We start from the raw sequence: 24596 nt of genomic DNA, 5'->3' as shown, positions 1-24596 counted from the left end.
TCTCTGAATTCTTGTTATCTCATTTCTGAAGGATTCCCATTTTCCAGCCGTCCCTTTACCTGCGAACACCTGCCCCACCCATCAGCTTTCGAAAGTTCTTGCCTAATACCGTCAAAATTGGCCTTAATCCAATTTAGAACTTCAACTTTTAGATCTGGTCTATCCTTTTCCATTACTACTTTTAAAATTAATAGAATTATAGTCACTGGCCCTAAAGTGCTCCTCCACTGACACCTCAGTCACCTGCCCTGCTTTATTTCCCAAGAGTAGGTCAAGTTTTGCACCTTCTCTAGTAGATAAATCCACATACTGAATAAGAAAATTTTCTCATACACACTTAACAAATTCCTGTCCATCTAAACCTTTAACACTATGGCAGTCCCAATCTATGTTTGGAAATTTAAAATCCCTTCTCATAACCACCCTATTATTCTTAGAGATAACTGAGATCTCCTTACAAGTCTGTTTCTCAATTTCCCTCTGTATTATAGACAACCTAATAGTCAATCTCAATAAGGTGATCATCCCTTTTGTGATTTCTCAGTTCCATCCAAATAACTTCCCTGGATGTATATTGTCCCTCAGTACAGCTGTACATTAAGCTGCCAGTCCTGTCCATCCCTGAGCCATGTTTCTGTAATTGCTATGATATCCCAGTCCCGTGATCCTGAGTTCATCTGCCTTCCCTGTTAGGCCTCTTGCATTGAAATGCAGTTAAGTTTATCAGTCCTACCTTTTTGTTCTCTGCTTTGTCCCTGTCTGCCCTGACTGTTTGGCTCGCCTTTGTTCTCAACTATACCAGTCTCCGATTGATCTCTTTCCTTACTATCTCCCTGGTTCCCAACCCCCCACCTTACTAGTTTAAATCCTCCCGAGCAGCTCTACCCTTCCAATTTTAGGTGCAATCCATCCTTCTTGTACAGGTATCCCAGAGGAGCTTCCAATGATCAAAAATGTGAATCCATCTCCCATACATCAGCTCCTCAGCCATGCATTCATCTGCTCTATCCTCCTATTCCTGCTCTCACTGGCTTGTCGCACTGAGAATAATCCAGATATTACTACTCTCAAGGACCTCCATTTTAAATTCCTGCCTAACTCTCTGTAATCTCCCTTCAGAATCTCAACCTTTTCCCTTCCTATGTTGTTGGTTCCAATGTGGACAATGACCTCTTGCTGGCCCCTCTTCCCCCGTGAGAACATTCTGCACTCTGAGACATCCTTGATCCTGGCACCAGGGAAGCAACACTCCATTCTGATTTTTTTTTTTGCTGCTAGCCACAGAAACGTCTGTCTGTACCTTGGACTAGAGAGTCTCCTATCACAATTGATCTCTTGGAACCCGATGTACCCTTCATTGGATTAAAGCCAGTCTCAATACCAGAAACTTGGCTGCTCGTGCTATGTTCTTAGAATCCATCAACCACCTACATTTTCCAAAATAGCATACTTTCTTGAAATGGGGATAGCCACAGAAGACTCCTGCATTAATTACCTATCTCTCTTACCTTTCCTGGAGTTAACCCATCTATGTGACTGTATTTGTGACCTTTTTTTTTCCCCCTTCCTATAACTGCCATCCATCACACCCCCTTGCTCTTGTAAATTCCTCATTGCCTCTAACTGTCTCTCCAACTGATCCATTCGACCTGATAACATTCGCAACCGACTGCATTTATTGCAGATATAATCATCAGTAACACGTAAACTCTCCCTAAACTCCCACATCCGACAAGAAGAGCATATCACTCCACTAAAGGCCATTCTGGAACATTCCAGATTCTGAAGGGATTTGACTGTTTAGACACAGTGGTTGATTCTTTTGGCTGGGGCATGTAGAACAGGAAGAACACAGCCTTGGAATAAAGGAACAATTGTTTGCTTCTGAGATGGAGAAATTCTTCACTCCAAAAGGTTGTGAATCTTTGGAATTCTCTACCAGACAGTGTTGTGGATGCTGGATGCTCCATCATTTTGAGTATTATTAAAATTGAGAGGCCGAGTTTTGGTTTCTCAGGCAATTGTGGGAAGTGGGCAGTGGACAGGAAAGTGGAGTTAAGGCTGTTAATCTGACACAGGAGCAGGTTAGATTGACCTTATGGTCTACTCTTGTTTCGAATGCCTTGATCTTTTTTTCCCTGCTTTCCCCCCCCCCCAACACATTCAAAGTATTCTTTGTTGATTTCCCCCACCATCAACATTCTGCGATTCAGTACTGACCAGGAATGCAGCTTCACCACCTCCTATAAATCATAGAATCAAACAGTTGAGCTGAGGCCATTTGGTCCACTAAGTCTATACCCTGAAAAATGTTCTATTACCTACACTGTTCCACTTTTCCCACATTAGATCCATAGCCTTGAATGTCAGGATATTTCCTCTTGCTTAGCCCAGTACTTTTTAAAGGTTGAGGTTTCCTGCTGCAATCCTTCCAGGCAATGCATTCGAGAGACACAGCCACCTCAAAAGTGAAAACAAAAAAAAAATCCTCAAATGCCCTTTAAACCTCCTGCTTTTCATGTTAAAATTATGCCTCCTTGTTATTGACCCGTTCGACTAAGATGGACAGCTGTTTTCTCGTCACCTTACCCAGCCCTTCACAATCATGTACACCTCAATCAGGTCTCATCCACTTTCTCTGCTCAAAAGAAAACTGCCTGTGCTTATCCAGTCTCTGGTCATTGGTAAAATGCTCCATCCCAAGCAACTGCCTGGTGAATTGCCTTTGCACTCCCTCCAGTGCAGTCCCATTTTTCTTATATTGTGCTGGCCAGAACTGCACATGGTCCTCCTGCTGTAGCATACCCAAAGTTGTATACAGCTCCAATATGACTCCCCTGCTCTTTTCGTCTGAAGGCAACCATCCTGTAAACAACCTTTTAATTATTCTGTTAATCTGTCTTGCCACCTTCAGGACAAGCATGGCAAGATACATCGGAGCTTCCTAGAGACCTGTAATTCATTGAGGAAAACAATAGAGTACTCTATCAGCCAAAGTGCATCACCTCTCATTTATCGAGTTAACCTCCGTCTGCCACTGTTTTGCCAATCAGATCAATCTGTTTGTCTTTCTGTGACCTAACACCTTCCTCTTCACTGTCGACCACCTGGCCAATCTTTGTAGTCAGCAAACTTACTTATCTCCACAAAAAGGAATTTTTTGTTTCTGTTATCACAAATGATAAAGGACCAGCCTGTGGACTGATGCCTGTGTTCTCCGCTGCATCTCAGCCTCCGGACTCCTCTTCTACCACCATCCTCTCTCTCTCCTGCCACTAAGCCAATTTTGCATCCATCTTGACCAGTTTCCCTGGATCCCCAGAGCTTCTACCTTCTTTATTGCTGCTGTATGTGGGACCTTGTCAAAAGTCTTGTTGAAATCTATGTAAACTCTGTCAACACCCCATCTTTATCTCCTCACAAATTCCACTAGATTTGTTAGGTATGACCTGCCTCTTACAAAGCCATACAGACCATATCTGTTCAAATCTTGCCTCTCTAAATGGCGATTTTAAGTTTCTCCATCGCTCGTTTCTCCAATAGTTTCTCAACCACTGATGTTAGTTGCACTAGTGTGCAATTCTCTAGTCAGTATCTACTTTAATGGCTAAAAAAACTAGGAATTCTGCATGAGCTTCTCTGTTGCAGATTCTCCGACAAGGCACAAGTGCAAAATGTGATGGAATGTTCTCCATTTGCTTGGATGAGTGCAACTCCGAGAACACCACCTCCCTGATGCTTAATGCCATCAAGCAAGTCATTTGACTGGCACTCCATCCAACACCTTCAACCTTTCACTCTGTTCATTGCAGAAACACCTTGGCTGCACTTTGTATCTCCTGCATGTTGTACAGCAAAATTCAACCCTACATTCTACAGCACCTTCCAAAACCACAGTATCTACTTTGATCAGATCAAGAGCAACAGAGGCTCTGATAAACACAGTGCATGAAAGTTTCTCACCAAGTTGCACACATGTTGATTTACGTTGATGGTGTTCTTTTTTTTTCCATTGTTGCTGGGTCAAACTGCTTGTATTTCCTCCTAAACTGTACTGTGACATATCTACACCACACAGAGCAACATTTCAAGAATGTGGCTTGTCTTTAGCTTCTTGCAGGCAAGTTGAGATAGGCAATACATGCCGATCTTGCCAGCAACGCTCACTTGCATCAATGAATTATTTTTAGAAAAGAGAAACTTTAGTTTCCACAGTGTTATCTCTGAAGGGTTGTAGGAGTAGAAGAAATGAAGTCCTGACCCTGAAATAAATTCTCAGGCTTCCTCTTCCCCAGTACTTCCCATTTTACAATGGTTTCAGGTTCTGGCAACATCTATGTTTTAACCCCAAACTGGGGACTATTCCCTTGGGTCTGTGACAACCGCCAGCTGTTGCCCTGCTTCTTGATCCTTCTGACTATCTTTGGATTTTATTCCAAGTAGTTTCAGATAAGTGACTGATTTTAGATGCATTAAAATATTATTTAATGACAATGGAATGAGGACATGCCACAACCCAAAGGACTAGCCACGTTACCATACATCAACAACATTTCTGAACTGACAGCCAGACTACTACGACCACTAGGACTCATAACAATAGCACACAAACCAACTTCCCAGGACAAAGAACCTGTGGGCGGCACGGTGGCACAGTGGTTAGCACTGCTGCCTCACAGTGCCAGAGACCCGGGTTCAATTCCCGCCTCAGGCGATTTGACTGTGTGGAGTTTGCACGTTCTCCCCGTGTCTGCGTGGGTTTCCTCCGGGTGCTCCGGTTTCCTCCCACAATCCAAAAATGTGTAGGTCAGGTGAATTGGCCATGCTAAATTGCCCGTAAGGGGTAGATGTCGCGGTATGGGTGCGTTGCGCTTCGGCGGGGCGGTGTGGACTTGTTAGGCTGAAGGGCCTGTTTCCACACTAAGTAATCTAATACCCAGCATGAGCAAAACCAACGTAGTGTACAAAATCCCATGCACGGATTGCACAAAACGCTACATAGGACAAACAGGAAGACAGCTAACGACCCACATCCATGAACACCAACTAGCCACGAAACGACACGACCAGCGATCCTTAGTAGCCACACACTCAGATGACAAGCAACATGAGTTCGACTGGGACAACACTACTATTATAGGACAAGCCAAACAGAGAACAGCTGGGGCACTCATCCACCGATTCTATCAACAAACACATCGACCTGGACCCAATATACCGGCCACTGCAGCGGACAGCTGGAACTGACAACTGGAAGCGGCAGAGACAAACCACTATAAATGTCAGAGGAAAGATCACAGAAGCGCTTCATAGGATGCTCCCAAGCACTGAGGATGTCACCTAGACAGGGGAAGAAATGTCTGCAACACAAATTCCCAGCTCGGCAAACAGAGCCACAACAATGACTGGGCCCCTCAAACTTCTGGAATCACCACCTTCTGGGAAACCTCCCTGTCTCTTCCTGCTTATTCAGTTGATTCCTTTGGCTACAAAAAGTATTTTCAGTTTTTATTGCTGTGATAGGTGTGAAACAGACCTGCTGAAAGTAAGTAAAAAGGGAAGTACCGGAAGCACAGCATTTCAGGCACCAGGAGAGAGGAAATGAGGATAAATGACAGCCCTGTATGATCCTGAACCACAAGATAAATGAATATTTTGGAGTTGCCAAATAACTAATCCAGCAATATAATTAGCAACTTTTGGATTTCGTCTGTCCATCCCACTATTAGTCCTAAAGCCTGAGATCTGCTCCTCCTCGTGGTCACTGTTGGCTGTGTCTGAGATCAGCCATTATCATATTTAAACTGCAGAACAAGCTGTCAAGGCTGTTTTGGGTTTTCAATGTTCCAACCCTTCCTCTGGCTATAACTATGGCTTTTCCCAAATTGCTTCAAAAGCAACTGTGATTGGAATATTAGTTGTTTGAGGTAAAACCAGTAATATTTATTTTAACCATGTAAATAGCGGACAATTTGTAACGACAACATCTGAACTTTCCTTTTGTCCGCACCAGGAATTGAAAATATGTCTTTGTTTTCTAACAGCAATCGGCAAGACTAGTTCTTTTAATGTAGATCTGGTGGTCTTTAATCAGGCACCAGTGAACCTCCCTTGTAGAGTAATGCACTATGCTGCTGCATTGTGTAATGAGAGGAGAAGCCATTTTGGATTTGGGTGCTCGGCAACGAGCCAGGACAGGTGTCAGATCTCGCGGTGGGAGAGCACTTTGGTTACAGTGATCATAACTGCCTCATGTTTAGCATAGCCTTGGAGAGTGAAAGGAGCAGTTACCGAGGGAAGATATTTAATTGGGGAAAAGGAAATTTATGACGCTATCAGGCAGGAGTTGGGAAGTACAGGTTGGGAGCAAATGTTCCACAGAAAGGTCACAGCAGACATGTGGAGACGATTTAAGGAGTAGTTGTTGGGAGTGATGCACTGATTTGTTCTTCTGAGACAGGTAAGAAGGGGTAGGGCAATCGATGGTTCACGTGAACACCCTTCTTCAGGAATACAGGCAGAGTGCTTGAATGGTGGAGAGATAAATGAGAGGGGGGTGGGGGTGGGGAGAAAGCATAGAGTACAATAGGTAAGTGGGGGTGGGGATGAAGGTGATAGGTCAGGGAGGAGGCTGGAGTGGAAAGGAAGATGAGCAGGTAGGACAAGTCATGGGGACAGTGCTGAGCTGGAAGTTTGGAGCTGGATCCACAAGCCTGACCACCTTGGCTGACCCATTGTCTCAGCATGCTCCTGCCCCACTGAACTCTACCTACGTCAACACCACCCATGCCCTCCACCTCCTCCAAGACTTCAGTTTCCCTGACCCCCAATGCCTCATCTTTGCCATAGATATCCAGTCCCTCTACACCTCCATCCACCATGATCAGGGCCTCCAAGCCTTCAGTTTCTTCCTCTCCCGACGTCACCAACAGTACCCTTCCACCGACACACTCATTTGTTTGGCTAAACTGGTCCTCGCCCTTAACAATTTCTCCTTCGAATCCTCCCACTTCTTCCAGACCAAAGGGGTAGGCATTGGCACCCATATGGGCCCCAGCTATGCCTGTCTCTTTGTTGGCTATGTAGAGCAGTTGATCTTCCGTAATTACACCGGCACCACTCCCCACCTCTTCCTCTGCTACATTGATGACTGCATTGGCACCACCTCATGCTCCCGCGAGGAGGTTGAGCAATTCATCACCTTCACCTTCACCAACGCATTCCACCCTGACCTTTTTTAAATTTACCTGGACCATCTCTGACACCTCCCTCCCCTTCCTGGATCTCTCCATCTCCATCAATGATGACCGACTTGACATCGGCAGTTTTTACAAACCCACTGATTCCCACAGCTACCTAGATTACACCTCTTCCCACCCTACGTCCTGCAAAAATGCCATCCCGTATTCCCAATTCCTCCGCCTCTGCCGTATCTGCTCCCAGGAGGACCAGTTCCACCACAGAATACACCAGATGGCCGCCTTCTTTAGAGACCGCAATTTCCCTTCCCACGTGGTTAAAGATGCCCTCAAATGCATCTCATCCACATCCTGCACCTCTGCCCTCAGACCCCACCCCTCCAACCATAACAACGACAGAACACCCTCTGGTGCTCATCTTCCACCCTACCAACCTTCGCATAAACCAAATCATCCACCAACATTTCCGCCACCTCCAAATGGACCCCACCACCAGGGATATATTTCCCTCCCCACCCCTTTCCGCTTTCCGCAAAGACAGTTCCCTCCATGACTACCTGGTCAGGTCCATGCCCCACCCCTTCCCCTGCCACCGCAGGAATTGCAAAACCTGTGCCCACGCCTCCTCCCTCGCCTCCATCCAAGGCCCCAAAGGAGCCTTCCACATCCATCAAAGTTTTACCTGCACATCCACCAATATCACTTATCATATCCGTTGCTCCTGAAGCAATCTCCTCTACATTGGGGAGACGGGACGCCTTCTAGCAGAGCGCTTTAGGGAACATCTCCGGGACACCCGCACCAATCAACTACACTGCCCTGTGGCCCAACATTTCAACTCCCCCTCTCACTCTGCTGAGGACATGGAGGCCTTGGGCCTCCCTCGCCACCGCTCCCTCACCACCAGACACCTTGAGGAAGAACATCTCATCTTCTGCCTCGGAACACTTCAACCCCAGGTCATCAATGTGGACTTCAACAGTTTCCTCATTTCGCCTCACCCCAGCTCCAAGCTTCCAGCTCAGCACTGTCCCCATGACCAGTCCTACTTCTTCCTTTCCACCTATCTTCCTTTCAAACTATCCACTCCACCCTCTTCTCTGACCTATCGCCTTCATCCCCACCCCCACTCACCCTATTGTACTCTTTGCTATTTCTCCCCACCCCCACCTTCTGCCTCTATTCCTGATGAAGGGCTTTTGCCCGTAACATCAATTTGTCCTGCTCCTTGGATGCTGTCTGAACTGCTGTGCTTTTCCAGCACCACTCTAATCCAGAATCTGGTTTCCAGCATCTGCAGTCCTTCTTTTAACCAAGAAGGGGTAGGATTAAGGAACCTTGGATGACGAGAACAGAGGAGCTTCTCGTCAAAAGGAAGAAAGCAGCTTATGTAAGGTGAAGGAAGCAAAGATCTCGCACAGCTTTAGAGGATTACAAGCTTGCTAGAAAGGAGCTCCGAAATGGACTGAGCGCCAGGAGGGTCACGTAAAAGGCTTGGCAAGAAGGATTAGGGAGAACCCAAAGGTGTTTTACTTGGACGTGAGGGATAAGAGAACGATCAGGGAGAAGGTAGGGCCGATTGAGGGAATGTGTGCGTGGAGTCTGAGCAGAAAGGGGAAGCCCTAAATGCGTTTTTCTTTCCTTCGGTTTTCACTTGGGAAAGGGACCTAGTTGCGAAATGAGAATTTTGAGGAGGTGGAATACAGTCTTGACCAGATCAGGATTGCTGAAGCTGATGTGCTGGAAAGTTTGGTAAACGTTTAAGATTGTTAAGTTCCCAGGGCCAGACCAGATTTATCCGAGGCTGCTCCGGAAAGTGAGAAAGGAGGTTGCTAAGCCGCTGGCGAGGATATTTGCCGCCTCACTCTCCACGGGAGTCATACCGGAGGATTGGAAGGAGACGAATATTGTTCTTTTCAAGAAGGGTATTAGAAAAATCCCTGGCAATTACAGACCAGTCAGTATTATGGCTGTGGTCAGCAAAGTTTTTTGGAAAGAAGCGTGAGGGATAGGATTTATGACTATTTGGCAAAGCATAGTGTGTTTAAAGGCAGTCAGCATGGCTTTGTGAGGGGCAGGTCATGCCTCACAAATCTTATTGAGCTCTTTTGAGGTGTCAAGACAGGTTGAGCAGTGGATGTAGTACATATGGACTTCGGCTAGGCATTTCATAAGGTTCCCCATGGTAAGCTCATTTACAATGTCAGGAAGTATGGGATACCGGGAGATTTGGCTATCTGGATTCAGAATTGGCTGGCTGACAGAAGGCAGAGGGTGGTTGTAGATGCAAAATATTCTGCCTGGAGGACAGTGAGTGGTGTCCTGCAGGGCTCTGTTCTTGACTTGGATGAGAAGGTTAAGGGGTGGGTTCGTAAATTTGTAAACGACACAAAGGTTGGAGGTGTCGTCGATTAGTATTGAGGGCTACTGCGGAATGCAGCTTGACATATACAGGATGCAGAACTGGGCTGAGAAATGGCAGATGGTGTTCAACATGGATAAATGCGAAGTGATGCATTTTGGAAGGTCGAACTCTAATACTGAATATGGGATTAAGACCGGATTCTTGGCAGTGTGGAGGAACAGAGGGATTTTGGTGTTCAAGTAATAGTGGATAGGGTTGTTAAGAAAGCATATGGTGTTTTGGCTTTCATTTAACAGGAGTTTAAATGTCACGAGGTTTTGCTGCAGCTCTACAAGTCCCTAGTGAGCCCACACTTGGAAGATTGTGTCCAATTCTGGTCACCCTATTATAGGAAAGATAGAGGCTTTGGAGAGGGTGCAAAGAAGGTTTACCAGGATGCTACCTGGACTGGATGACTTGCCTTATGAAAGAAGCTTGAATAAGCTCGGACTTTTCTCTCTGGAGAGGAGGAGGAGGAGGAAGAGTGGAGACCTTATTTTGTATGCTTTGATCACGAGTGGAATAGATGGACTCAATAGCCAGAGACTTTTCCCCAGGGCAGGATTGACTGATACGTGGAGTCCTAGTTTGAAAATATTAGGAGGAAGGTATAGAGGAGATGTCAGAGGTAGGTTCTTTACGCAGAGAGTTGTGAATGCATGGTGGTAGAAGCAGAGTCATTAGGGACATTTAAGTGACTGCTGAACATGCACATGGATAGCAGTGAGTTGAGGGGTACATTGGTTAAGTTATTATATTTTACATCAGGATTAAACCTTGGCACAACATTGTGGGCCAAAGGGCCTATTCTGTGCTGTACTTTTCTATGTTCTAATCCTGTTTTTGTAAATCTTTGTTTAATGTAATAGAAAATCTTAGGGTGGATACTTTGTAAAATTGCTAGGTATTATTAGATTTCAGTGTTGTGAAAAATATTTTTAAGGTGCCATCAATTTGGCTTGAAACTTTTGAAATGATCACTTTTTTTACATTCATCTGTGAATAACCTTAGCGATTTTCTATCTTAAATTTTAACTGTTAGCAAATTTGAGTTTGATTGCTAAAATTAGCCGCTAGAGGTAATTGCTGCAGACAGTAAGAACATCCAGTGGGTTTTGCAGAAACAAGTTTTCATGACCGGCAGATGGTGTGTAAGAGAAATCTTAACCCTATCGCTGCCAATTCCTGGGAACTTACATTATTTCTTTCAAGGAGTTTTGCTTTATTCACCCAATTCTTTGTCGAAGATTTAATTAGCTTATGTGCCTTGTCTTTTCATGTATGTCAGTAATTATAAATGTTTTTGGTTTACTTATCCATCCTAATTAATTATTTCTTTTCTCTCCCAGAAATGTGGTACTGGGTTTTCCTGTGGGCTCTCTTCTCCTCTCTCTTTCTGCATGGTGCAGTGGGACTGCTGATGTTTGTGATGCTTCAAAGGCACAAGCAAGGGAGAGTGATATCAGTGGTGGCAATTGTTGTGGGATTCCTGGCATCCATAACTGGAGGAATGATTACCAGTAAGTGTTTGTGTTGTTACATAGGTGCTATTTTGTTAGTTCAGCATATGCTAGCTACAGTTAAATTCTGTGCCTTAGCCTAGACTTCTGGCTACAAAATATTGTAAAAGAAAATTGCAGTTTGATGTACTGTATATTCTTTTGAGGTTAAAAAAAATTCCCCCCCCCCTCATCCACCCCTCCTTTTTTTTCTAAGTATGGTGCTATGATTGATGTTTGCACATTCTGCTCACCAAACAGAGGCACACAAAGTATATCTAAAAGTACTGAGGCTTCTGACAGTCTGGACCCCTCAAGAATAAGTGTTGTCATTTCAGGAATTATTAGTCACTTTATTTTATTTCTGATATTGAACAGGAAATGTTTGTGAGAACAGAATAATGGATGTGTGTCATGAGACTAATTATAACGTGAATTGATAAGACCATGAAATGTTTGCCATTATAACTGGCAAACCTGTTAGCAACCTGATGGCGATTGAGCCTGAAGAAAGGCTCCTGGTTGGTCTAGTGATCTCTGAAGCATAATGAAAAGCACTAAATCACTACTGTGAACATTTACTGAGGGGAAATACGTAATAAGGTGGAAGCTAAAATATGCATAAAATGTACTAGCTTTTTTTAGACAGTTAAACAGGTTAATTTTAAGAACATAACAACCTTTCCCCCCCCCCCCCCCCGCCCACAAATTGGTATAGACTGATTTTTTTTCCAGTAATTTTCCTCATTGCCATTAAGACCCAGTTACAGCTCTTTGAACAAAGATAAGCTTGTTATCAGCTTTCTAACAGCCCAATGAGAACCCTAAATGGGGGAAAAAAACAGATCTTCAGCATCTATAGTAATTTGAAATAAAAATAGAACTGGTGCAACTCAGCAGGTCTGACCACATCCTGTGAAGAGAAAAGCAGAGCTAATGTTTCTAGTCCATTATGACAAATAATTTTTTTGCTTGGTGAAAAGGCAGCTTTCATTTGAGTAACTTGTTTTGCCAATTCAGTGGTGGAAGTAGGTCATGTCATACTACAGACTGAGCTAGAGCAGGTAGACTGCAACATCAATTTTCCAAAATATTTCCCTGAAGTTTTGGTCGATTCAGATGATGAATGAAGACTGATGCAAATTGTCGTCATCAAAAATTGCACAGATTTGGGGTTAATGACTGCAGTGTTTGAGTTTTTGTTCAATACCAATGCTATTAACACAGGAATGCCTCTTTTAAGGCATTGACACCAACGTTTTTGGTTTTGTAGCCCATATTTATATCTACCATGAAACTTTGGCAGGCATATTAAATTTAAAACCATGTTCACATCAATTTGTATTTAGTTGTTTTTGTATTGTCAATACCAACCCTCTTGCATTCTCATTTTCAGATTGATCTGACAAGGCAACACTTTACAATTGCGATCTAAACCTGTGCCCCACAAAGTTCATGCAGCAAAGGAGAAATACAAGTCAGGCAGAGTTTCCAGTCAGTTTGCCAGGGCAACAGGAGATAGGGGGGCAAAGTGTTCATAATGTTTAAAATGTTTGCATTCATCGTGCAGCCCATACATATTTGTGGACTTCTTTTATACTCTTAATATTTCTGTATTCAGTTTCCATATCTTTTTGAATTCGTGTTATACTGGTTGCACTCAATCTCAAAGTCCTGTTTTAATCTAACATACAAACAGTGTTGAGCAATGGGGAGAATTTAGCTTAAACTGAGATTCCAGATAATTCTTACATGTATTTATTCTGTAACTTTTAAAGTGTTTTATTGAATGTGGGGATTGCTTAAAATTTAACTGGATGCACATTATTTTCCGAGAAATATGACCAATTTCCTGATGTCTTGGCTTTAAGATATGGCATGGGATAGAGATCTGATGTCTGAAGATCCAGTGGGAGTCCTGCATTGCTTTATTTTTAGGGAAAATGTGCCTTGTCTTGGTCCACTGGGGCATTTGACAGGTTAGTGTTGGGCCAAGCCCCTCAGAGATACTGGGTGCTGCTTGTCATGTCTCCTGCCTATTGGTAAATTGATAAGTGACAGTGCGATGAGTCCCTTTTTAAGTAGGCATTAATTACATCTGCTTGAAGGTTTCAGTTGCTGATTAGGTGGGAGGGCCCACCCCCAACCCAGACTTCTTCAGAGCAGAGGTGGAATTGCAGTGGATTGGTATTCTTCCACCTGAACTGTTCAGATTATGCTGACTCATTGTATTGCACACATTATCTCCAAATGTAAAATTAAAGTCATGAAGTTTGAGAATCGTGTCAGTCCTGTTTCTCCATTAAACTATAGGAAGTAATGTGAGTTTGTTTCCAAGTGGGGATTGCCTCTGTTAGATTCTTTGAAATTGAAATATTGTTCATGTTTTACCAAAAAATTAACTTAAGTGAATAATTATTTACATAACATTTTCAAGGTTCTTGAACTTTAACAACCCATGAAAAATCATTTATAGTTTCCAACCATTATGCAATTGAAGTTGTTGACTTTATCTTTGAAACACCTATGGCAGCCATTCTTAAAAATAAAACTTTTTATTCTAAAATATCATAAAGTTAATTCTAGTAACTTTCTCTCTGAGCACCAAAAGGACCAAGTTCAGCTTGGTCACTGACGTACAATGTGCAAATGTGTGGTTGCCTGTGAAAAGAATGTCTCATTAACAGTCAAACTCCTCCTTCTAACAGAAAATGCAGTCTAAAACAGAGTTCAAAACTCCGGCCTGTCTCCTCATCAGGTTTTGGTTACCATTTAACATTTGCCATCTTCTGGAGGATAAGTTCTGCTTCAGATTTAGAAGAACCAGATCTCAGGCACTGACCTTTTTTAATGGCCAATGTATGTCAACTTGTTAAACATAATGTCTGTCCTTGGTGTCAAAGAGTCTCTAGAACCTTTTTGATTGAAAGCCAACCTGCACTTAACTTCCAGGCCTGGCCTAATGAATATCTGTTTCTGTGTTTTTCTTTTAAAACATATATGCTGCTGCCCACAGTCCAGAGGACATCTTTAGCTCACAGTTCTTAGATCACAGCTCAAAAACAGACTTCATAAGGGTGACTAAAAGGAAGATAGATGAAAGAATCTCCGGGACTTAGAATGAAGTTGCAGAGCTTGAAACAGTTGTAAACCAAACCACAAACGATGGTGAATGAATTTTAAAATTGGTAATGTTGAAGAGGCCAGTATTAGAGGACTATAGACACCTCAGCATTGTTGGCTGAAAGAGATTACATAAATGTGAAACAGCAAGTCTGTAGAGAGATTTTGGTGAGAATTTTAAATGTCTGATTTTATCAGAATCTAGTTTAGATCAAGAAACATTATGACTGAGACTGCAAGGAGCTTGCTTACTCTCTGGTGTTGATTTCAAGCCGAAATGTCTTTCATTGCCTTCCCAATAGACAATCTAAGCTGTTCTTTGATATCATAAACTAGCCAGGCTTACTGTCTGGTAGGCTGTAGAACATGTCATATAACTCCCTTAATTTCCCCTTTCCATTTACTGATCGTATCCAAAACATCGTAATACTTTTAACCTTCCTATTGTAACAGTTGTCAGTAGTTTAGTGAGCAGTAGGAGGTTGGTCTCATGAACAGGATGAGCATGGAGAGCACACAGAAAATTGGAAAGAATCCAGAGAGAGTCACAAATTCAAGGCTTGTGCATGGATAGCTTTAAAGAAAGTTTGACCTAGTGGATTTGGGGAAAGAAGAGACGTAGCAGTTAATGGGTGGCCTTGATCTTAGTAATAAAAAATCCATGATCTCTGCAGTCCTGCTTAGAAGAGGAATTTCATCAAAGGAGAGAAACTGAAATTACATTTATGTTCTAGTGTTATCCTAGAAAGGTGAACTGATTTTCACAAATGAGATCTAGCAGTGAATGGCTAAACCACTAGTCCACTTATTTATTCAAGCTTACTTTCTTTAAACCTTGAGGGAACAGAGATTTTGCCCATTTTGCAAAGTGTAATGATGATTTAGGCCATTAAAGGTGAGGGTGAGGGCAGTGGCTGAGAGAGGATGGTACTGACTATGCTAATTACTGGGGTCTTCAGGAAGCCTCCGTCTCCTGCATTGCTGACCGACTGTCTCTCAAGTAACCATCTCCTGTCACTTGCAGCATTTTAAAATATGCAGAGGGTGATTTTGCCCACAGCACCAGGGAAGAAAAAACTTCAAGGGTGACCAGTCAGAGCAAGGTAGTCTGTATAGGTGAAAGGGACATAGCCCATGAGAAACTGCTCCTCTAATTATAGTGTGTTCTTACCCACATAGGCTCACTGTCTCAATAGTAGTGAATCAGCAGCAAATGTGGGAGGGAAGAGGGAGGCAACTGAGGGTGGAAGGAAAGAAGAATGCAGCTGCAAAAAGTGCATAATTATATTTGCTGTAATATAAATGGGAAATGTTGGAAATCCTCAGCATATATGATGGCATCTATGCTGAGAGAATTCGACATCAGTGACCATTTGTCAGATCTAGTGTAGATTGTGCCCCTGATGCATTGATTCTCTCATGTGCACTCTCCAGATACTGCCTGGCTGCTGAGTAGATCATTGGTTTTCTGTTTGTATTACAGATTTTTCAGTATCTCTAGTATGTTGTTCTCCTATTACATGCTTGCTGTTGGAAATTTGTAAATTGGTTAACTTAAATTTAAAATGAGAAAATATTTGTCACTCAGTTTTGTTAATAAAGCCCTTTTAGTTTAGAATATGAATAGTACATTGCAGTTGATTTGCTGCTAATTCCAGAAATTCTCCTTTGTGCTTGGGGTTATTGATAATAGTACTTGGTTTTTGGGTGTTGCTGTCCCGATATTTCATATGGTGAGGTTCAGAGAAGTGGGGTTGGTTAGTTGTGTGATATGAATGACCAAGTAGCATTTGCCTGACGAAGTAATGATTGTGAATTCATTGTGTGCAATTCTTCTGGTCTCCATCCTATTGGAAAGATGTTGTGAAACTTGAAATGGTTCAGAAAAGATTCACAAGGATGTTGCTTGGGCTGGAGAGTTTGAATAGGCTGGGGTTTTTTTTCCCCTGGAACTCGAAGGCTGAGGGATGACCTTTTTTTTTAGAGGTTTATAAAATTGAGGGGCATGGATAGGAGAAAGAGACCTTTGGGTGGGGGAGTCCAGAACAAGAGGGTGCAGGTTTAGAGTGAGAAGGGCAACTTTTACACGCAGAGGGTGGTATGTGTATGGAATGAGCTGTCAGAGAAAGTGGTGAAGGCTGGTACAATTGTAACATTGAAAAGGCATCTAGATGGATATATGAATAGGAGGGGGTTGGAGGGATATGGGCCGGGTGCTGGCCGGTGGGACTAGACTCGGTTGGGATATCTGGTCGGCATGGACGAATTGGCCCGAAGTGTCTGTTTCAGTCCTGTACATCACTGTATGACTCTGACTCAGTATCATACTGAAACCTGTACTTGTAATGAACTTTTATAATACAAGGTAGAATACACAAACCAAGAAGCTGTCCTGTGCCTATATTGAGACAGATCAACCCTACTCTGCCTATGGATTCAAATTCTGGACATGAGAAGGAGATAAAGACTTTGTAGAGATTCCAAAGATTCACCTAGAATGGCTCTAGGAATCAGGGACTGCTGTGGATCTGAGGTTGTTCTTCACTGACCCCAGAAACCTGAGGGGATTTGATGCAGATATGAAAAACATAACTAAGGATTAAATTATAAGGAGGGCCAATAAGAAAATGGGGCTGACACCTCTGCTTGATCAACATTATATATGTTAATGGCAGAGAAGACTCCCTCTGACCTTTTACTGGATTAGTGGTGCTGGAAGAGCACAGCAGTTCAGGCAGCATCCAACGAGCAGCGAAATCGACGTTTCGGGCAAAAGCCCTTCATCAGGAATAAAGGCAGTAAGCCTGAAGCATGGAGAGATAAGCTAGAGGAGGGTGGGGGTGGGGAGAGAATAGCATAGAGTACAATCGGTGAGTGGGGGAGGGGATGAAGGTGATAGGTCAAGGAGGAGAGGGTGGAGTGGATAGGTGGAAAAGAAGGTAGGCAGGTCGGACAAGTCAAGGAGACAGTAACTGAGCTGGAAGTTTGAAACTAGGATGAGGTGGGGGAAGGGGAAATGAGGAAACTGTTGAAGTCCACATTAATGCCCTGGGGTTGAAGTGTTCTGAGGCGGAAGATGAGGCGTTCTTCCTCCAGGCGTCTGGTGGTGAGGGAGCGGCGGTGAAGGAGGCCCAGGACCTCCATGTCCTCGGCAGAGTGGGAGGGGGAGTTGAAATGTTGGGCCACGGGGCGGTTTGGTTGATTGGTGTGGGTGTCTTGGAGATGTTCCCTAAAGCGCTCTGCTAGGAGGCGCCCAGTCTCCCCAATGTAGTGGAGACCACATCAGGAGCAACGGATACAATAAATGATATTGGTGGATGTGCATGTGAAACTTTGGATGTGGAAGGCTCCTTTAGGGCCTTGGATAGAGGTGAGGGAGGAGGTGTGGGCACAGGTTTTACAGTTCCTGCGGTGGCAGGGGAAAGTGCCAGAATGGGAGGGTGGGTCGTAGGGGGGTGTGGACCTGACCAGGTAGTCACGGAGGGAATGGTCTTTGCGGAAGGTGGAAAGGGGTGGGGAGGGAAATATATCCCTGGTGGTGGGGTCTTTTTGGAGGTGGCGGAAATGTCGGTGGATGATTTGGTTGATGCGAAGGTTTGTAGGGTGGAAGGTGAGCACCGGGGGCATTCTGTCCTTGTTACGGTTGGAGGGGTGGGGTCTGAGGGCGGAGGTGCGGGATGTGGACGAGATACGTTGGAGGGCATCTTTAACCACGTGGGAAGGGAAATTGCGGTCTCTAAAGAAGGAGGCCATCTGGTGTGTCCTATGGTGGAACTGGTCCTCCTGGGAGCAGATACGGCGGAGGCGGAGAAATTGGGAATACGGGATGGCATTTTTGCAAGAGATAGGGTGGGAAGAGGTGTAATCCCGGTAGCTATGGGAGTCAGTGGGTTTGTAAAAAATGCCAGTGTCAAGTTGGTCGTCACTAATGGAGATGGAGAGGTCCAGGAAGGGGAGCGAGGTGTCAGAGATAGTCCAGGTAAATTTAAGGTCCGGGTGGAATGTGTTGGTGAAGTTGATGAATTGCTCAACCTCCTTGTGGGAGCACGAGGTGGCGCCAATGCAGTCATCAATGTAGCGGAGGAAGAGGTGGGGAGTGGTGCCGGTGTAATTACGGAAGATCAACTGTTCTACATAGCCAACAAAGAGACAGGCATAGCTGGGGCCCATACGTGTGCCCATGGCTACGCCTTTGGTCTGGAGGACGTGGGAGGATTCAAAGGAGAAATTGTTAAGGGTGAGGACCAGTTCGGCCAAACGAATGAGTGTCAGTGGAAGGGTACTGTTGGGGACGTCTGGAGAGGAAAAAATGGAGGGCTTGGAGGCCCTGGTCATGGCGAATGGAGGTGTAGAGGGATTGGATATCCATGTTGAAGATAAGGCGTTGGGGGCCAGGGAAACAGAAGTCTTGGAGGAGGTGGAGGGCGTGGGTGGTGTCTCTAACGTATGTGGGGAGTTCCTGGACTAGGGGGGATAGGACAGTGTCAAGGTAGGTAGAGATGAGTTCAGTGGGGCAGGAGCATGCTGAGACAATGGGTCGGCCAGGGTGGTCAGGCTTGTGGATCTTGGGAAGGAGGTATAACCGGACAGTGCGGGCTTCCCGGACTATGAGGTTGGAAGCTGTGGGTGGGAGATCTCCTGAGGTGATGAGGTTCTGTATGGTCTGGGAGATGATGGTTTGGTGATGGGGGGTGGGGTCATGGTTGAGGGAGCAGTAGGAAGAGGTGTCCTCGAGTTGGCGTTTGGCTTCAGCGGTGTAGAGGTCAGTGCGCCAGACTACCACTGCGCCCCCTTTATCCGCTGGCTTGATGGTGAGGTTGGGACTGGAGGGCTGCGCGTTGTGAGGGTGAGAGGTTGGAGTGGGGGAGGGGGGAATGACAGGTTGAGGCGGTTAATGTCCCGGCGGCACTTGGAAATGAAGAGGTCGAGGGCAGGTAATAGGCCAGCGCGGGGTGTCCAGGTGGATGCAGTGTTGGAGGTGGGCGAAGGGGTCCTCGGAAGGTGGGTGGGAGTCCTGATTGTGAAAGTAAGCTCGGAGGCGGAGGCGACGGAAGAATTGTTCGATGTCACGTCGTGTATTAAATTCATTGATGCGTGGACAGAGGGGGATGAAGGTGAGTCCTTTGCTGAGGACTGATCGTTCGTCCTCCGTGAGTGGGAGGTCTGGAGGGATGGTGAAAACTCGGCAGGGCCGGGAGCTGGGATCTGGTGCGGGTGTGGAGCTGGGAATGGGGTCGGAGCCAGTACCTGGAGTGGGTGTGATGGTGGGGGGAATGGGGGTGGAGGCATGAGCTGGGGTAATGTTGCCCTCGGGGTTCTGGGGTGTGGGGATAGTGACAGTGGGGTCTGTGGGGGGGCGTGTCTGCAGAATGCAGGTGAGTGGCGCTGGTGGAGGCAGAAGTGGTGGTGATCATGGCAGTAGGGGTGGCGGGAGTCACTGAGCATGTGGCATCAGCGATGATGTGAGGGCCGGAAGTAGCTGTGGGAGTGGCCATGATGTGGGTATTAGCCTGATCTTGTTCCTAAACACCATATTCTTAGTAAATGTAAAGTGTTTCCAGTGGCTTAAGGATTGGTAATCCAAGGGCTCCGATATAGATTCACTTAAAGTTGATAAATGAACTAGAGGTGCCATGAGGAAAAACTTTCACAGTTAGGCTTTGACATGCACTTGCTCCCTGAAATTGTGTTGGCGATTTAAATTGGCTTTCAAAAAGAAATTTAATACTTTGTGTGGTGGAGAGGGGGAGAGACTGTGTGCAGGGAAGTGATACAATTGATTAAATTTCTCTTCAAAAGAACTGGCACAGGTTTGAGGGGCTGAGTGACCTTCCTACCTGCAATAACATTCTGCGGATTTCAGAGCTCATGTAATGGCAATGAACAAAAGTTGAGAGTTAAGTGAATGAGAGAAACCAACGTGGGAAGGAGCCTGGAAACTGGAGAAACACCAGAGCCGACAATTTAGCTCCTTCAGGATGTGATGTCTATACTCTGGAAGGGGAAACTGGAGATTGTCCCTCCGTCAAAAGGGTGTGTTATTGTGTTGAAGAGATTAAGGCAGAAGATGAAGCCAGTAAACATGTAACATAAATGCAACTTGACCACGGATGTGGACAGCATATGGTCTTGATTGATAAGTTTCTTTTAAATCCGTAACTTTCAATTCCTTGATTATAGCCCTATTCACTCAGTAATTTGATCCAGATTTTTTTTTTACCTGCTGTCTTATGGTGATAGCTAAAGACCTGAAGTGACGTGTTAATTGGCTTTCATTTAAGATTTTCAATAATATTTCATATCCTGATGTCATTAAAAGTTTCTTTTTGAAACTTGTTTTAACTTTCGTAAACCTAAAGGGATTGTTTATTCTTAAGTGGAGCTGATTCCAGGAATGTAAAACCCTTGCAGCATTTCAAAATTGATTCCTTTAATGGATGTTTTTAAATGCCACACCCCCAACTAAGTTGCAATGCTGAGCACTATTAGTTACCTTTCTCTGACTTTTATTGTACATAAAATTTTCTCACTAAATTTCATGAATCCTACTCTGAAGTCGGTACAGCCAAACAAAACTTTAGTTAGAACACATTTGTAATATTACATGTAGTTCTGGTCACCACACTAACAGAAGTATATAGATGCTTTGGCGAGGGTGCAGAGAAGGTTTAGCAGGATGTTGCCTAGTCTGAAGGGCTTTGGACATAAGGAGAGGTTGGACAAGATCTGATTCTTTTCACTGGAAAGGCTGAGGGACGACCTGATGGTGGTCTACAAAATTGAGAGGCATAGATAGGGTGGAAAGGTTTTTTTCCCCAGGGTGATAAAGTCAATGAGCAGATGAAAGTGTGGGGGAGAAGTGTAGGAAAAGATTTTCTCCGTGTGGTGATGCCTGAAACACTGCCGCTGGAGGTGGTGGAAGCAGGCACGTTAACACTTAATCTGTATCTTGATAGACCATGAACATGAGGTGAACAGAGACAGAACAGTGAACACTGCACATGGGCAATAAGTAGTGAGTTTAAATAAGGATTTGGCACAGGCTTGGTGGGTCAAAAGGCCTGCTCTTGTAGTTATAAGTCAATCCTTCAACATATACAGATCTGTAATACACATTATGTAGTAAAATCTTGTTCACTTCTTTCTTTAACTATTCTTACCATATTGATCAAAGTTGGCTTAAAGAATGTAAGATAGAGGAGTAAGCCATTTTACATATAAACTCTTGATTCACTGTATTGCCTAAATGAATATGTTAATAACCTAGCATCATTGCTTTCTCAGTAGAAAATTTCCTAATGGATGTAAGTTTGTTCATTGAGCTAGAATGTTTGTTTTCAGACGTTTTGTCACCATACTAGGTAACATCAGTGAGCCTCCCATGAAGCACTAGTATGGCCCGCTTTTTATTTGTGTTTTAGATTTCCTTGGGTTGGTGATGTCATCACTTCCTGTGGTGATTCATAATTGCGTGACCCACTGAGTGAAGAAATTCCTCCCTATGTCCATTTTAAATGGAGACTCCTTTATTTTTAAATTAATACCCATAGTTTTTTTTTAATTGAAGGGAACCTTCTCTTGGCATTTTTACCTCTACAATTTATCTACTGAGCAGCACGGTGGCTCAGCGGTTAGCACTGCTACCTCACAGCGCCAGGGATCTGGGTTCCATTTCGGCCTCTGCCTATCTGTCTGGAGTTTGCACAAACTCCCCATGTCTGTGTGGGTTTCCTCCAGGTCCTCCAGTTTCCGCCAATAATTCAAAGATGTGCCGGTTAGTTGAATTGGCCATGCTAAATTGTCCATACTGTTCAGGGATATGTAGGATTAGGTGCGTCCGTCAGGGGTAAATGTAGAGTAGTAGGGTAGGGGAGTGGGTCTAGGGGATTACTCTTTGGAGGGTCACTGTGGACCTGATGGGCTAAAGGACCTGTTTCCACACTGTAGGGATTCAATGATTTTGATCATGTAAAGCTGCACAATGGTAACCACAAGTCTAAGTTAAATGCAGACAGTAAGTCACACTACTGTGGCGAGTTGAATATCTTGCATCCTGTGGCAGAGTTTTGTATGCTGCATTTAATTCACAATGTGGTGTTCAGACTACAGTTCTTAAGATTTCAGTTGTGGAGGAGTGAATCTGATTGGGTATAGACCATTGTTTTGATGGAGGTTAAAACAGAGGATTCATTCTTGAATCGCATGCAAGATCTTTAGCAATGCTGGTGTCAGCCTAATGGTTGTGAAAGCTCAATAATTACTCATTCTTACCTTTCACATTTAATTGGTAGATAGTGTGTTGCAAGCAGAATGATTTCCTGTCAAATTGCCAGCTTATCCACCTTTTTTTAAAAAAATCCTTAAAACCATCAATCTCGCCTCATAAGCTAACCCCTTCATCCCAGGAATCGGTCTAATGAACCTTATCAGAATTGCTTCCAACCCAACTACTTCATCCTTTTAAATATGAAGCAAAATTGTATGCAATACATTAGGTGTGCTTTCACCGATGAATTGTTGTAGCAAGACTTCTCTCCTTTTGAATCTCTCGCAATAAAGGCAACAGACCATTTTGGTTACCTACCTTTTCCTGTGTCTGCATACTAACAACTTGTTTTATATTCAAGGACACACATCCCTTTGTATTTTAAGCTTGAGTAGGAGGGAAGGGAAAAGGAAAGCAACAGGGAGGTTGGAGTCAAGTAGAAAGATCAGCAGCAGGTTAGCATGTGTGCAGGGTTTAAGTTCAAAACAGGCTAGGAAAGAAGCAAAAAGAAATGATAACTTAGGACATATTACTAGAGATGTTGGAAATCATGAGGATAAGATGTTTAGCATTAAGGAGCTTTATCTAAATGCTTATAATACTTGTAACAAAGCTGATTTAACGGCACAAAGCATGAATGATTATGATGTGATAGACATCACAGATGAGTTTGTAGGGAGTTCAGGACTGGCAGTTAAACATTCAAGATTTACAACTTACCGAAAAGATAGGGAGACAGACAAGGTGGTGGGATTGCCTTGTTAGTTAAGAATGAGATTAAATCTATGGCACTGAATGACATAGGATCAGATGATGTGGAGTCTGTGTGGGTGGAGCTGAGGAACAACTTAAGGCAATAAAACCATATTGGGAGTTATGTACAGACCTCCCTGCAGTGGTCAGGACCAGGGACGCAATTTGTCCCAGGAAATAAATAGGGCATGTCAGAATGGCAAGGTCACGGTGATTATGGGGGACTTCAATATGCAGATGGACTGAGTGAATAATGTTGCTGGTGGATCCAAAGAAAAGGAATTCATGGAATGCTTATAGGATGGCTTTTAGGAACAGTTTGTGATGGAGCCCACAAGGGAGCAGGCTATTCTGGATTTAGAGCTATGTAATGAGCCAGACCTTATAAAAGATCTTAAAGTCAGGGAACACTTAGGAGGCAGCGATCATAATATGGTAGAGTTCAGTCTGGAGTTTGAAAGGGAGAAAGCAAAATCAAATATAATGGTGTTACAGTTAAATATAATAAGAGTCATAAGAGAGGAACTGATGAAAATTGACCTGGAAGCAGAGCCTAGTGGGGAAGATAGTAGAGCAACAATGGCAGGAGTTCTGGGCGTAATTGAGGACACCATTACAGAGGTACATCCCAAAGAAAAGAAAGATTAGAGGGTTAGACAGCCATGGCTGACAAAGGAAGTCAGGAAATGTATCAAAGAAAAAGAGAGAACCTACAAAGTGGCTAAGAGCACTGGGAAATCAAAGTTGGGAAGACTACAAAAACAAACAGAGGATAACAAAGAGAAAAATAAAGAAGGAGAGGATAAAATACGAAGGTAAGCTAGCCAGTAATATTAGAAATGATATAAAAGTTTATTTCAATACATAAGAAACAAATGAGAGGCAAAAGTAGAAATTGGGCCACTCCAAATTGATGCAGGAAGGCTAGTGCTGGGAGACAAGGAAATAGCTGAAGAACATAAGTGCTTTGTGTCAGTCTTCACTTGGAAGACATGAGTAATATCCCAACAATTAAGGAGGGTCAGGGGGCAGAGTTGAGTATGGTAGCCATTACAAAAGAGGAAGTGCTAGGAAAGCACAAAGGTCTAAAAATTGATAAATCTCCTGGCCCTGATGGGCTACATGCTAGAGTTATGAGAGAGGTGACTGAGGAAATAGCGGAGGCACTGACCGTGATCTTTCAAAAATCGCTGGAGTCGGGGAAAGTCCCAGATGATTGGGAAATCGGTGTTGTAACCCCCTTGTTCAAGAAAGGATAAAGACAAAAGATGGAAAGTTATAGGCCGATTAGCCTAACATCGGATGTAAGTAAAATCCTAGAATCCATCATTTTAAGGATGAGGCTTCTAAAT

General features: G+C 44.0%; 1 protein-coding gene across 1 annotated transcript in view; it reads left to right on the top strand.

Annotated features, from left to right (window-relative positions):
- The window catches only part of tmem170b (transmembrane protein 170B), a 57089-nt gene that overhangs the window by 21363 nt on the left and 11130 nt on the right, over positions 1-24596 (top strand). Inside the window, exon 2 of the mRNA XM_072560782.1 lies at positions 10953-11123. Within this exon, the coding sequence (XP_072416883.1) occupies positions 10953-11123 (171 nt within the window). The remainder of the gene's footprint in view (positions 1-10952; positions 11124-24596) is intronic.

The sequence above is a fragment of the Chiloscyllium punctatum genome, chromosome 41 (assembly GCF_047496795.1).
Source record: "Chiloscyllium punctatum isolate Juve2018m chromosome 41, sChiPun1.3, whole genome shotgun sequence".
NCBI lineage: Eukaryota > Metazoa > Chordata > Chondrichthyes > Orectolobiformes > Hemiscylliidae > Chiloscyllium > Chiloscyllium punctatum.
The sequence above is the reverse complement of the archived record's forward strand: the minus strand, read 5'-3'. Positions and strand labels throughout refer to the sequence as shown.